The sequence below is a fragment of the Scardinius erythrophthalmus genome (assembly GCF_964197995.2).
Source record: "Scardinius erythrophthalmus genome assembly, chromosome: 2".
Taxonomy (NCBI): Eukaryota; Metazoa; Chordata; class Actinopteri; order Cypriniformes; family Leuciscidae; genus Scardinius; species Scardinius erythrophthalmus.
In genome coordinates, this window is record NC_138222.1 from 47,802,964 (window position 1) to 47,818,257 (window position 15,294).

Sequence of the window (15,294 nt, forward strand, 5' to 3'; positions counted from 1 at the left end):
AGATTTTTTGTTATTTTTTATTATTAAACATTGATAGAGCAACAGATTTTGTGTGAAATTAAATCATAAAAGTGTGAAATTAAATATAAAAAGTTTGTATCTTTAAGAATCTTTTAAATGTATGAGTTGGCAAGGTGGGCCTTTTACTCCAATCACGGGTTAAAAGGCAAAAGTATTGATATGCTACATACTAGCTAATATATGTTTTAATAATTTCTAAGTTAATACTTTTTCAAAACAATCACTTTAGCAAAGTTTGCACTATTTTTGGTTTATTTTGATTTATAAATTTTTGTTCAATAAAAAGTAAATATTCTGAAAGCATAGTGAGATCCAATAATAATTTAATGAGGCTTTAGAGCAGTAAAAAATATATTTTATTATATGATTTAAAAAATATTTTTAAATATTATATATTTTAAAATCATTATAAATATGGTGATTATCTCTAAGGTGGACATCCAATTTGATATATGATATTTACCATCTGAATCATGTCAACAAATGATAACATGTTAGCCTAATTATTGTAGCTTTCGCCCCTGAAGCAGGATCGCCTTTTACCCCAAATACTTTTACTCATTCCTCCATTTTTGAAAAACTATTGCTTTATTTATTTTTCATTAACAAGACCATTGTCTCAAAATATAGGCATTCATTTTATATATTCTCATTTGCTACAAAAATCGACAACGTTTAAAAAAACATTAAATATTCGAATTTTCACTGGCAATGTCAAAAGCGGTTGTGAAAAAAACCCGCAGAGCTGAATTATTTCTTCAATCTAGTGGTTCAAAAGAGAATAAAGTCAAAGTTTTGTACAAAGTGTACTTGTTGTTTGCTCTGCTATAGGTAATGGGGCTGTCATTTTCCGAATTTCAGGGGCTGAAAGTTTAAAGACGAGAGATCACTTCTTCTTAGACCTAACGTTACCAGAAGTAGTCTAAAACGTAATTATCATGTTGCCCATAATAACCGGAGGGGGAGCAATAGTTCACTTTTTTCTTCACAATCTACATTCTCCTCACTCTACAGAACTCTCATTACGACACACATTTTATACTTATTTACGGGATTATTGGTTTAACAGGTTTGTTTTGGTTTATTGATATTAGAAAACCCGGGTTAACGTTTCAAACCCAACGCGTATCGTTGTCATTTGTCAAACTAACGTTACAAATTTTACGTCTGTTTTGCTTTTCATTCAATTAGCCTACTATGATTTCAATGTGAGGCAGGTAGCGGCACCATGAGGCCTGTGGCTCAACTGCTTCACAACAAGTTTGTTGTGGTGGTAGGAAGTTCAGGTTAGTACTGACGGAGATTATTATAGTGTCTAAACTGCACTTGATTTTTAATATGACTATTCTCTCTCCAGTTCAGCGCGTTATCTACAAGGATTTAGTACTAATCTTGCAGAGAGACGCATATTTAAGTTTATCCCAGTTAAAAAGCAAGGTTAGTATCTGATTGTATGTTTCATTAGTTGTGTCTCCTTTAGTCATAAAATGTACATGTTCAAAAATTGTTTCTTTTAAATTTAGAAAATTAATTTGTTGGAAAATCCAGATTAAGAGACTTTGGTAGCCAATACGGCAGCTGGTTTTTAACTGGTGTAAACTGGTAGGCCAAGACCAGCTACAGTTCCAGGTGGCCATATCATTTTATCACCTTTTTAAGGCTGTCAAGCTTGTTTTTGGGACATAGTAACTGGTCGACCATCCGATTACCAGCTAAAAGCCAGGTAACGTGTTCAAAAGCTATTTTGGCAAAATACTTAATATCAAATACAGTTTTGGTCATTTTTATTTCATGTAATCAATAAATGGGAGCAAATGAAGCTGCTGTGTATGTGAAGGATAGGAATATTATCTTATCTCGAATAGAGTTTCTGGTTAAGCAATGTCTGATGATGCATCTGATCTATCTTATCCATATATCCTAGGGTGAGTTTTCGTTCGAACAGGATTGCCTGGTGGAAGGTGGCCGGTTGGGCCAGATGAATAACGGCACTGCATATAGAGAAGTGAGACAGTACCGCACAGATCACCACTTGATCCGCTTCTATTTTGTCACAAAAGTTTTCTCACGGTACATGGACAGCATCCTAGCTGACTTTGAACAGGGCATAAAACCAGACCTAGTTATTGTCAACTCTTGCTTGTGGGATATATCCAGGTATGAGTGCTCGTCATCATGCCGACTTACAGACATAGGATATTTAGCATGTCATAATTATTTTTCAATTAACATGATTTTTGTTTTACTGCACAGGTACAGCTGTGAATGGGCCTTGGAGTACAAAGAAAACCTCAACAAGTTCTTCATGAAGCTAAAGACCATTTTGCCAGAAGAGAGCCTGGTTGTGTGGAACATGACTATGCCCCTGGGAAAGAAGATTTTGGGAGGTTTCCTGGTCCCAGAGGTGGGTTACTAAAACATAATGGTTGGGGATGAACCATCATGAGCAGTGATGAGAGTCAATAATCCATTTTCATCTTGCCCACAAACTCAGATTGAACATATGGGTCCTTCATTAAGATTTGATGTGATTGAAGCCAATTACTTTGGAGCCACTCTTGCCAACAAGTTCGGCTTTGATGTGCTGGACTTGCACTTCCAGTTTCGCTTCAGCCTGCAACACCGGATGAAAGACGGTGTACACTGGAATGCCGTCGCCCACAGAAAGATCACATGCCTGCTCCTGGAGCATGTTGCACAGGCATGGGGTGTGGAACTGCCAAAACTGGGTGAGAAATGCAGATTGAGTTGGTGCAATTGGTTATCTGAGGTTTAAAGCTGCAAAATAAGTTTCTATAATTTTAAAAGTGAAATATATTGATCCATACCAACCAAACCGTTCAAATAATCACATTTTTAATGAATGACTTGCCTACGGATGCATGGAACATTTAGTCACCCATTTATGTTTGTTCTTTTTTGCTTTGCTTTTTTTGCAGACCAGATAAATGCAGAAAATCGCCCACCATTACCTGAGAACCGTAGCTGGCAAACGGCTAATTCAAGTGCTCCTGCTCGCTATCCAGGTACATTAGCAACCAAAAGTTTGGGCTCAGTAAATGTTTATTTAATTTTAAGAAAGTAATACTTTTATTTAGCAAGGATGCATTAAATTGATCAAAAGTGACAGTAAAGACTTACATTGTTACAAAAATAATTTTTTCTTTTGAACTTTGTTCATCAAAGAATCATTCAATTTATCTTGGTTTCCAGAAAAATGCGATGCAGCACAACTGTTTTTAACATGGATTATAATATGAAATGTTTCTTTAGCACCAAATCAGCATTATCAGATGTATTTCTGAAGGATCAGTAATGATGCTGAAAATTCAGATTTGCAGGAATAAATTACATTTTAAAATATATTTAAATAGAAAACAGTTTTTTTAAATACTAATTATATTTCACAATATTGCTGTTTTTTTTTATTGTTGTTTTTAACTAATAAATGCTGTCTTAGACTGCAAGAGAAATATAGAAATATTTTAAAAATAAAACCTTTTTTGAACAGGTCCGTACAGGAACCAGAGGTGCTTTTATCCACCTGTGATGCCCGCCATCCACTACAACTATGGTAACAATCAACCACTCTTGAGAAAATTCACTCAACCAATGTAATAATCTAATAATCCTCATAATGGCTAATTTTGAACTACTAATTGTACAACTTTTAGAAAGCATGGGGGATATTGTAGTTTTCAGTCATGTTTGGTTATTTTGCTGATACAGTAGTCAACATTTGAAGTGAATCAAAAAAGTTCATCAAAGTTGTCCTAAGACAAGAACGGGTATTGTTCAAAATTCATGTATAACTTTGATGAAAGGTTTTGATCCACTTCAAATGTTGACTACTGTATTAAAGTGACCAATTTTATTCTCATCTTCCAGGTCCAGTCTGGACGCAGGGTCAAAGGATGGTCAATGGCTTCAGATCACAGTTCTGCCATGATGATCTGCCACCCCACATGACTGCATGTTACCACCACAACTTTGAAAGGGAAACCTTTTACAGAGGTACAGGTTTTATTCTTTTCTCAAATCATCAGGATCTAATAATAATGTATTATTGTGCTAAAAGGCTGATTATGTTTTTTAGGTGCTAACAATTCAGCTGCTGCCCCGTACTGGCCAGTGAACAACTTGGTCATGAAGCAGAAACATCGATATCCATGTACACGAGAGAGACTACATCCTTACAGATATTAAGTCCATCGAGACGATATCTCATTGTGTATGGCCATAATACAAAACATTTAATACACAACACCTCTTAATTTGTTGTGCTTTTGCCTTTGTAGATTTTTAATAAACTTCACATATTCTTGTTTGGTCAACAGATAAAAAAATCAGCAACAAGAGTACTTAATTACAGAGTACAGTATATTCTGATCTCAAAAATAACCAAAGAGTCCAAACAATGTTTATAAATTCAGAGATTGTTTGTCCCAGACATTTGCTTATCCACACCTATAATGTATATTTTAACCAGCAGGTTCTTTCACCACAAAAACATTTATTTTGATGTTTTTTAGTTGTTTTATCACACTGTGAAGCTAATGGGGCACTTGTCCATTGACACAGGAAATGAAAAATGCTTTATTGATTTTTAATAATATTAGAAAATGCTGTATAGCCTTTTTACCTTTTAGGGGAAATTATTCAAACTCTTGCATGATGGTAATCACCATCCTACATTTGAGGGCTTATAAGATACAGATGTGACTGAACTGAGAATTAAAATTTATCTTTAAAAATAAGGAAAGGGACAAAATTACATCAAAAATGCATGGTGTTTGATAATTCTCAAGAAAAACAGGTAAGACATTTTTGTTTTTACACTGTAAAAACCTATTAAAATGATACTGAACAAAATTCTCTTTGAATTTCTCATTTTAAAACATTTTAACACCTGGTAATTATTTTTCTATTTGTGTGTCTAAGAAAAAAACCCTGAATATGTGATCTTGGTGAAATCATGGAGGATCTTAAATCGAAGCGAACAACAGGTGTGAATTGGCGAGTTTGGTTGTTGAGACATGGGGTTTTAAAGAATCAGTGAAAGCCATTCATGAGTTCATGAAGAAGCTGCCTCGCAAAGATGAATTTGTGACAGATCGACTAAAGAAATACGTTACACTGTTTGGCCTTGAGGGTTAGAGGTCTTTTACAGACCTTGCAATAATATTGTGAATAAACCTCAGTATAAAAGCACTTTACATGAACCACAGATTGGTATTACAGTATATCTGACTGGTGACATTATATGGCTGTTGTTTGATTGTACTTCAATTGTAAATGTTAAGCATAACTGTATATATGATTTTGTAACTGAATTTGTAAATTGATATGGATATTCAGGTTGCTTACATGTAGCCAACATATATTTATTTAGCAGATACTTCAAATTAGAGTGATTTACAATGAGAAATACCACATAGCCAGCAACATGAGAAGAGTTTTAATATGAATATACACTGTAATTATGACAATGAATTGTTTCTGCCTTTTTGTATGAGAATTATGTGTAAAGATTTCACAAATTAAGTTTAGAAATGTATAGCCTAAATTGTTGATGAATTTGGAATCAACAGACAATAAACAATAAAAGGAATAAAAAGTTAATTCAAAAGTTCTTTATTTCATAGAAACTTGTTTTAAGGAAATATTTAGCTGTACTCAAAGTTTGGTTATGTCTGTTGACTTTACTGAGTAAATTTTTTACACATGTACCCATTTTAACATTTGTATAATTTCTCTGTACTTTAAAAAAAAAAAAAAAAATTTTTTTTTTACCATGGTGCCACTATTCTAAAATATTTGGAATTGAATCTAAATATATTTATTATCTAAGTATATTATCAAATCTATTTTTTCCGTAAAAATAACAAAGCAAGTAAACTACATACGTACGATATTAGTTTACTGTGAGTTAGTGTATGTTTTCTATAAAGTGTACTTTCTGTTTGCTCTAGTGGGGCTGAAGTTTTCCTCTTAAATAGACGGGAGAGATCACTTTAATTAGACCGACCAGAGGAAGTCTAAAAAGCTAATTAGCATGTTTTGCCCTAATTAACCGCAAGGGGAGCAATATCTTATTTTTCTTCACACAGTTACGACCTATTTTTTACAGTCTATGGTTACGACACGCAATTTATCCTCGCTCATCTTTTACGGAATTCTTGGTTTAACAGGTATGTTTTGGGGATTTATGGTGTTTGATATAAGGAAACCCGGCTTAACGTTTCAAACCCAACGTTTATCGAATTGTCATTTATTATTACACAGTTTGCGTGTGTTTTTGTTTTCAATTAATTACTATGATTTCAATGTGAGGCAGGTAACGGCACGATGAGGCCTGTGGCTCAACTGCTTCACAACAAGTTTGTTGTGGTGTTAGGAGACTCAAGTGAGTACTGACGGAGATTAATATTGTGATAGTAATGGCCTTCCACTCTAAACTAACGTTACACTTGATTTAATAAAAAAATAAGAATGACTTGATTTTCTCTCCAGTTCAGCGCTCTGCCTACAAGGATTTAGTCCTAATCTTACAGAGAGAGGCATATTTAAGTTTGTCCCAGTTAAAGAGCAAGGTCAGTATCTGAATGCATGTTTCATTAATTGTCTCCTTTTACTAATCATAAAATGTACATTGTTCAAACATTTGATCTTTTAAATTTAGAAAATTATTTTGTTGGAAAATACAGATTGAGACTATATTTGGTAGCCAATATGGCAGCTGGTTTTTAACTGGTGTAAACTGGTAACGTTAGGCCATTTTAGACCAGCTACAGTTCCATGTGGCCATATCATTTTAAGGTTGTCAAGTAGAGCTGGGCGATTTTTTTATTATAAAAAACTCGATTAACGATTCTATTCGATTTTTTTTTTTGGAAGAGTTGTTTGCTTTGCAAACGGAGTGCTATATAACACGGGGTGTTATAATCTTTAACAAAATGTTTGACATTATTTGACAAGCATACACACAAAATACACCAGTGTACAGAAACACTATGATTATGATCAGTTAAGTTTGAATTACATTTTAATTGAATATTAAGTTAATTAATATGAATTGAAGACAACAGTATGTTAACAGAGAAAGAAAGTATAAGCTACATCCTGCTAATTCAGTGGTAATAATTTAATTATTTTTATTTTATATTATATTACACTCGGTCTCTCTCGCGTACACTCGGTCGATCTCTCGCACTGTCGCTCGCGCGCGCAAACACACTCGGTCTCTCTCGCACACTGTCGCAGTTCGTTTCGCTTTTGTCCAGTCCGGCGCCTCATAATAATATGTTTGTGTATGCATGCGCTGCCCTCGGGGGAGGGGAGGGGCAGAGGGCTTCGCCGCAGGGAGCGTGCTACGGAAACCCTGAAAGAAGATTTGGCGAATGCAAAATGTATGTATTGTACGCTATACTGAAGAGGGGGAGAAAAAAAATCCAAAAAATCGATTTTTTGAAAATATGAATCAATTCCGGGTCCGTGTAACGCTTTGCAGTTCTTTGTTCAATTTGAAATTTAATAATCAGAAATGAGAAAACGGACCCTTTATTCGTTTTTTCAAAAAAACGAAAAAAACGAGATTTCGGCTTGATTTTTCGTTTTTTGGTTCACAGGCAAAAAAACGAATAAATGACTTCAAAATTCGTTTTCCACATCTGGGCGGCCTGACACGCCCCCTTCCGCCGATTGGTCAAGCAAATCTGAGAATGTGACGTCATCAGTTGTCGCTCAGGTCTGTTCAACAAAATAATAGTCCTCTACTATGGCTACAAATTCTTAAACTGTACAGGGCAGGTCAGGTCCTATTGGGCTTTCTTCTGTGCAACTTTACACGTTTCACAGAAATCTTTACATCAGAAATATTAATTATTAGTCTGCCACCAGCCTGTTTTATCTAGCTGTGTGTGGTGAAGCTGCGCTTGCAGCGCCGAGCGGGAGAGGCTCACTGACCAATGTCCAGTCAGCAGTCAGAACTTTTCTTTTAGACGCTCCGTTTTGCCACGGGATGGTGATTGCAAATACTGTAATGCCAATCGGCTGAGGGTGGGTACCGATGATGGTGAAATAGGCTACATTTTTACTGAAACTGTAATCATAGCCGCGACCCGCGAGAATGAGACAGATGATTGACAGGACGATTGCGGAGGCAATTAAAGGCGCAAGAGAACTTCTGTTAACAAAAACATAAATAAAAAACTGTTTAATATAAGTGACTTTGTCTTTGTTTTATTGTTTTTGTTGTTTTTAATCAAATAATCGTGAACCACAAACTGAGCCTTCGTTTTAAAGGGCAATTTCCAAATATATTTTATTTATTTGTTATAATATGGGTATTTTATAATACAGCATAAATAAAAACAAGCACACGTAATATGTATGCCTATAGGCAAAACACCACAGTTTTTTGGTTTTGTTTGTGAAAACTTTCATCCCCAACCATATTTCTTCATGCTCCACGCTCAGCACCCCTACTTCGCATGGTAGGCCTATAATTAACATTTAAAATCTTTGGTATATGTAATCTATATGTAATATTTAAAAACACTTTACAGTGTGATGGAAAAAAACTTTTCTTAAAGCGTGTTGTATACTGTAATAGACAATTGTCCTGCAGAATGATGTTTTTTGAAAGAAAAACATTGCAAATGTCGAATTGTTGTTTAAAATATAAATCAACAAGAGGCTGTCTGATGAACTCTGTATGAACAAACACACAGGTTTGCAGTATAGGTGGCACAGAAGCAGCATCTGACCCTGCATTTTTAGATGTACATTACACACTGTCTAATGCAGCTCAAAGGAGGCACTGTGAATTTGCATAGCAATTTCATTCTAAGCGGCCATTAAATGTGAAGTGACAACATGAAACACTACTTTCAATATATAAAAAAGCAAGTCATGCAGCCTGATAATGATTGAATACCAATTTACTCATTTAGGCTCACAATAAGCAGATTACATAATTATACCATGAAAAAAAAAAAATAGGCTATATATGTGTGTGTGTGTGTGTGTGTGTGTGTGTGTGTGTGTGTATGTGTGTAAAGGTATGCCACTTACTGGTGGAACCCAAACAGAAGTCCAGTTCTGGCTGTATAATCAAACAATAAAAACGAGAAACAATGCATGCCATCAAGAACATTTATTGATTCCACAGGAACTTGATCCAGTTTTCCCCATTTTTACTAATAACTACTTTGTGTAAATTCAGAGGACAGTAAGGCAAACTATTAAGCATGAACTCGAACAGGATCAATTAACATTTTCAAAGCATTTTGGAACTCTTCTTGGTGAAATTGATAGCACGTTCAAAAAGAGATGAAATGTCAGGATACTGCATAGAAAACGTATGGAGTTCAATTGCCTTTGCAATATTTTGCATTTATATATTTTTGTATATATTTTATAGTTTTCAGATGATTTGATATAATTTAATTGATTAGTTTGTTAAATACACATACTTTATCTGTTTGATTATTGTATTATATTTAATACAATATCTCTTCAGTTTAAACCATAAACGCACGCTCTCCCTTCAAGTGGACATCTGAAAATCTCTTTGAAAAATTTGTAAAATGAAAAATAAAAAATAAAATCTTGTTTTCCATGCCCTAAGAGCAATAAAAACACATAGGAAAAAAATCCTGACTGAGGTTATCACAATTCATGCATGAAATGGTTAAACACTTTTTTTATTTATGTTTTTGTTAACAGAAGTTCTCTTGCGCCTTTAATTGCCTCCGCAATCGTCCTGTCAATCATCTGTCTCATTCTCGCGGGTCGCGGCTATGATTACAGTTTCAGTAAAAATGTAGCCTATTTCACCATCATCGGTACCCACCCTCAGCCGATTGGCATTACAGTATTTGCAATCACCATCCCGTGGCAAAACGGAGCGTCTAAAAGAAAAGTTCTGACTGCTGACTGGACATTGGTCAGTGAGCCTCTCCCGCTCGGCGCTGCAAGCGCAGCTTCACCACACACAGCTAGATAAAACAGGCTGGTGGCAGACTAATAATTAATATTTCTGATGTAAAGATTTCTGTGAAACGTGTAAAGTTGCACAGAAGAAAGCCCAATAGGACCTGACCTGCCCTGTACAGTTTAAGAATTTGTAGCCATAGTAGAGGACTATTATTTTGTTGAACAGACCTGAGCGACAACTGATGACGTCACATTCTCAGATTTGCTTGACCAATCGGCGGAAGGGGGCGTGTCAGGCCGCCCAGATGTGGAAAACGAATTTTGAAGTCATTTATTCGTTTTTTTGCCTGTGAACCAAAAAACGAAAAATCAAGCCGAAATCTCGTTTTTTCGTTTTTTTGAAAAACGAAAAAACGAATAAAGGGTCCGTTTTCTCATTTCTGATTATTAAATTTCAAATTGAACAAAGAACTTTGACCTACCAACTCGATTTTTAAATCAAATCGATTTTTTTCCCAGCCCTATTGTCAAGCTTGTTTTTGGGATATAGTTGCTTGTTGACCATCTGATGACCAGCTAAAAACCAGGTAGGTTGTCTAGAATATTTTTGCAAAAGACTTACAAATATACAGTTTTGGTCTTTTTTTTTTTTTTTTTTTTTTTTTTTTTTCATGTAGGCCTAATCAATAAATGGAGCAAATGAAGCTGCTGTGTATGTGAAGGATAGGAATATTATCTTATCTCCTATAGAGTTTCTGGTTTAGCAATGTCTGATGATGCATCTATCTTATCCATATATCCTAGGGTGAGATTTCATTCGAACAGGATTGCCTGGTGGAAGGTGGCCAGTTGGGCCAGATGAATAACGGCACTGCGTATAGAGAAGTGAGACAGTACCGCACAGATCACCACTTGATCCGCTTCTATTTTGTCACAAAAGTTTTCTCACGGTACATGGACAGCATCCTAGCTGACTTTGAACAGGGCATAAAACCAGACCTGGTTATTGTCAACTCTTGTGTATGGGACATATCCAGGTATGAGTGCTCGTCATTACACCTTGTTACAGGCATAAGATATTAAGTATTTCATAATTATTATTCAATTAACATGATATTTGTTTTACTGCACAGGTACAGCCGTGAATGGGCCTTGGAGTACAAAGAAAACCTCAACAAGTTCTTCATGAAGCTAAAGACCATTTTGCCAGAAGAGAGCCTGGTTGTGTGGAACATGACTATGCCCCTGGGAAAGAAGATTTTGGGAGGTTTCCTGGTCCCAGAGGTGGGTTACTAAAACATAATGGTAGGGGATGAACCATCATGAGCAGTGATGAGAGTCAATAATCCATTTTCATCTTGCCCACAAACTCAGATTGAACATATGGGTCCTTCATTAAGATTTGATGTGATTGAAGCCAATTACTTTGGAGCCACTCTTGCCAACAAGTTCGGCTTTGATGTGCTGGACTTGCACTTCCAGTTTCGCTTCAGCCTGCAACACCGGATGAAAGACGGTGTACACTGGAATGCCGTCGCCCACAGAAAGATCACATGCCTGCTCCTGGAGCATGTTGCACAGGCATGGGGTGTGGAACTGCCAAAACTGGGTGAGAAATGCAGATTGAGTTGGTGCAATTGGTTATCTGAGGTTTAAAGCTGCAAAATAAGTTTCTATAATTTTAAAAGTGAAATATATTGATCCATACCAACCAAACCGTTCAAATAATCACATTTTTAATGAATGACTTGCCTACGGATGCATGGAACATTTAGTCACCCATTTATGTTTGTTCTTTTTTGCTTTGCTTTTTTTGCAGACCAGATAAATGCAGAAAATCGCCCACCATTACCTGAGAACCGTAGCTGGCAAACGGCTAATTCAAGTGCTCCTGCTCGCTATCCAGGTACATTAGCAACCAAAAGTTTGGGCTCAGTAAATGTTTATTTAATTTTAAGAAAGTAATACTTTTATTTAGCAAGGATGCATTAAATTGATCAAAAGTGACAGTAAAGACTTACATTGTTACAAAAATAAATTGTTCTTTTGAACTTTGTTCATCAAAGAATCATTCAATTTATCTTGGTTTCCAGAAAAATGCGATGCAGCACAACTGTTTTTAACATGGATTATAATATGAAATGTTTCTTTAGCACCAGATCAGCATTATCAGATGTATTTCTGAAGGATCAGTAATGATGCTGAAAATTCAGATTTGCAGGAATAAATCACATTTTAAAATATATTTAAATAGAAAACAGTTATTTTAAATACTAATTATATTTCACAATATTGCTAGCCTGGGAAAACCCAGACAAACTTCCGGCAAATTTAGATTTGCTCTGCAAGTAGTCCATTCAAGCCGATTTCTAATCCGTCCAAATCAAGGCACCAATCAGGAACGTTGAGGCGGGCTTTACACGATGACGATCGCTCTGATTGGTTTTAGGTCTATCCAATTGTGCCCAGAGGCATTTGAGCGACGTCCGTTGGTGAAGCCACCAACTTTTAAATGCATTATTATATTCAAATTGCAAACACATGAGGACAGTCTCCATGAAAGACCCACTGGCAGATGAACGTGCTACTACATTTCTCTCCGAAACGGTGGGAAGTGACAGGATGCACGGATTGCACGCGACAGATCTTTTTTGCTACACATTCAAAAGTAAATACCTTTTCTTCACAATAAGAGTACATACTTTTATGGCGTAGTGTAACTTAGGCGAATTGGGTCGCAGCATATGGCTTTACACGATGACGATCGCTCTGATTGGTTTTAGGTCTATCCAATTGTGCCCAGAGGCATTTGAGCGACGTCCGTTGGTGACGCCCCTTTGGAAATGAGTTATTAATGAAGCTTTGCCAGACCATAACTCAGTTACTACTGAGAATGGTCTGGTTTTAACCAGGCTACAATATTGCTGTTTTTTATTGTTGTTTTTATCTAATAAATGCAGTCTTAGACTGCAAGAGAAATATAGAAATATTTTGAAAATAATATTTTATTTTTTAACAGGTCCGTACAGGAACCAGCGGTGCTTTTATCCACCTGTGATGCCCGCCATCCACTACAACTATGGTAACAATCAACCACTCTTGAGAAAATTCACTCAACCAATGTAATAATCCTCATAATGGCTAATATTGAACTACTAATTGTACAACTTTTAGAAAGCATGGGGGATATTGTAGTTTTCAGTCATGTTTGGTTATTTTGTTGATACAGTAGTCAACATTTGAAGTGAATCAAAACAGTTCATCAAAGTTGTCCTAAGACAAGAACGGGTATTGTTCAAAATTCATGTATAACTTTGATGAAAGGTTTTGATCCACTTCAAATGTTGACTACTGTATTAAAGTGACCGATTTTATTCTCATCTTCCAGGTCCAGTCTGGACGCAGGGTCAAAGGATGGTCAATGGCTTCAGATCACAGTTCTGCCATGATGATCTGCCACCCCACATGACTGCATGTTACCACCACAACTTTGAAAGGGAAACCTTTTACAGAGGTACAGGTTTTATTCTTTTCTCAAATCATCAGGATCTAATAATAATGTATTATTGTGCTAAAAGGCTGATTATGTTTTTTAGGTGCTAACAATTCAGCTGCTGCCCCGTACTGGCCAGTGAACAACTTGGTCATGAAGCAGAAACATCGATATCCATGTACACGAGAGAGACTACATCCTTACAGATATTAAGTCCATCGAGACGATATCTCATTGTGTATGGCCATAATACAAAACATTTAATACACAACACCTCTTAATTTGTTGTGCTTTTGCCTTTGTAGATTTTTAATAAACTTCACATATTCTTGTTTGGTCAACAGATAAAAAAATCAGCAACAAGAGTACTTAATTACAGAGTACAGTATATTCTGATCTCAAAAATAACCAAAGAGTCCAAACAATGTTTATAAATTCAGAGATTGTTTGTCCCAGACATTTGCTTATCCACACCTATAATGTATATTTTAACCAGCAGGTTCTTTCACCACAAAAACATTTATTTTGATGTTTTTTAGTTGTTTTATCACACTGTGAAGCTAATGGGGCACTTGTCCATTGACACAGGAAATGAAAAATGCTTTATTGATTTTTATTAATATTAGAAAATGCTGTATAGCCTTTTTACCTTTTAGGGGAAATTATTCAAACTCTTGCATGATGGTAATCACCATCCTACATTTGAGGGCTTATAAGATACAGATGTGACTGAACTGAGAATTAAAATTCATCTTTAAAAAAAAGGAAAGGGACAAAATTACATCAAAAATGCATGGTGTTTGATAATTCTCAAGAAAAACAGGTAAGACATTTTTGTTTTTACACTGTAAAACCTATTAAAATGATTCTAAACAATTCTCTTTGAATTTCTCATTTTAAAACATTTTAACACCTGGTAATTATTTTTCTATTTGTGTGTCTAAGAAAAAAAAAAACTGGATATGTGATCTTGGTGAAATCATGGAGGATCTTAAATCGAAGCGAACAACAGGTGTGAATTGGCGAGTTTGGTTGTTGAGACATGGGGTTTTAAAGAATCAGTGAAAGCCATTCATGAGTTCATGAAGAAGCTGCCTCGCAAAGATGAATTTGTGACAGATCGACTAAAGAAATACGTTACACTGTTTGGCCTTGAGGGTTAGAGGTCTTTTACAGACCTTGCAATAATATTGTGAATAAACCTCTGTATAAAAGCACTTTACATGAACCACAGATTGGTATTACAGTATATCTGACTGGTGACATTATATGGCTGTTGTTTGATTGTACTTCAATTGTAAATGTTAAGCATAACTGTATATATGATTTTGTAACTGAATTTGTAAATTGATATGGATGTTCAGGTTGCTTACATGTAGCCAACATATATTTATTTAGCAGATACTTCAATTTAAAGTGATTTACAATGAGAAATACCACATAGCCAGCAACATGAGAAGTGTTTTAATATGAATATAAACTGTAATTATGTCAATGAATTGTTTCTGCCTTTTTATATGAGAATTATGTGTAAAGATTTCACAAATTAAGTTTAGAAATGTATAGCCTAAATTGTTGATGAAATTGGAATCAACAGACAAAAATAAAAGGAATAAAAAGTTAATTCAAAAGTACTTTATTTCATAGAAACTTTTTTTAAGGAAATATTTAGCTGTACTCAAAGTTTGGTTATGTCTGTTGACTTTACTGAGTAAATGTTTTACACGTACCCATTTTAACATTTGTATAATTTCTCTACCTTTTTTAATTTATTTTTTATCATGGTGCCACTATTCTAAAATATTTGGAATTGAATCTAAATATATTATCTAAGTATATTA

At 35.2% G+C, this 15,294-nt stretch overlaps 2 protein-coding genes across 8 annotated transcripts; both read left to right on the plus strand.

Moving 5' to 3' along the window:
- The first annotated feature begins 925 nt into the window (after nucleotides 1–925).
- On the plus strand, nucleotides 926–5,658 carry LOC308682262 (PC-esterase domain-containing protein 1A-like). Of its 7 annotated transcripts, XM_081351861.1 has the most exons (11): nucleotides 978–1,090; nucleotides 1,213–1,307; nucleotides 1,379–1,458; nucleotides 1,545–1,744; nucleotides 1,946–2,178; nucleotides 2,275–2,425; nucleotides 2,516–2,750; nucleotides 2,961–3,047; nucleotides 3,533–3,595; nucleotides 3,910–4,035; nucleotides 4,118–5,614. In XM_081351861.1, exons 5-11 carry the CDS (start codon nucleotides 2,000–2,002, stop codon nucleotides 4,225–4,227), a joined length of 951 nt encoding a protein of 316 aa, XP_081207987.1. In that variant the 5' UTR covers nucleotides 978–1,090; nucleotides 1,213–1,307; nucleotides 1,379–1,458; nucleotides 1,545–1,744; nucleotides 1,946–1,999; the 3' UTR covers nucleotides 4,228–5,614. The 7 variants fall into 7 exon arrangements, with proteins under 7 accessions (XP_081207984.1, XP_081207986.1, XP_081207989.1 ...); XM_081351858.1 differs by lacking the exon at nucleotides 1,545–1,744 and having other exon boundaries at nucleotides 926–1,090; nucleotides 1,239–1,307; nucleotides 4,118–5,658; XM_081351860.1 differs by lacking the exon at nucleotides 1,545–1,744 and having other exon boundaries at nucleotides 926–1,090; nucleotides 1,239–1,307; nucleotides 1,379–1,462; nucleotides 2,082–2,178.
- A 383-nt stretch (nucleotides 5,659–6,041) lies between these two features.
- Nucleotides 6,042–15,080, plus strand: LOC308682814 (PC-esterase domain-containing protein 1A-like). The gene is made up of 10 exons (XM_081352759.1): nucleotides 6,042–6,212; nucleotides 6,359–6,427; nucleotides 6,535–6,614; nucleotides 10,765–10,997; nucleotides 11,094–11,244; nucleotides 11,335–11,569; nucleotides 11,780–11,866; nucleotides 12,980–13,042; nucleotides 13,349–13,474; nucleotides 13,557–15,080. The coding sequence occupies exons 1-10, from the start codon at nucleotides 6,155–6,157 to the stop codon at nucleotides 13,664–13,666; spliced, it is 1,212 nt and encodes a 403-aa protein (XP_081208885.1). The 5' UTR covers nucleotides 6,042–6,154; the 3' UTR covers nucleotides 13,667–15,080.
- Nucleotides 15,081–15,294: the final 214 nt, after the last annotated feature.

Coding starts and splice junctions, on each gene's coding strand:
- LOC308682262 (XM_081351858.1), top strand. CDS start 1,250: ATGAGGCCTGTGGCTCAACTGCTTCACAACAAGTTTGTTGTGGTGGTA. Junction 1,459..1,945: donor TATCCCAGTTAAAAAGCAAG/GTTAGTATCTGA, acceptor CATATATCCTAG/GGTGAGTTTTCGTTCGAACA. Junction 3,048..3,532: donor TGCTCCTGCTCGCTATCCAG/GTACATTAGCAA, acceptor TTTTTTGAACAG/GTCCGTACAGGAACCAGAGG.
- LOC308682814 (XM_081352759.1), top strand. CDS start 6,155: ATGGTTACGACACGCAATTTATCCTCGCTCATCTTTTACGGAATTCTT. Junction 6,213..6,358: donor CGGAATTCTTGGTTTAACAG/GTATGTTTTGGG, acceptor AATGTGAGGCAG/GTAACGGCACGATGAGGCCT. Junction 10,998..11,093: donor TGTGTATGGGACATATCCAG/GTATGAGTGCTC, acceptor TTTACTGCACAG/GTACAGCCGTGAATGGGCCT.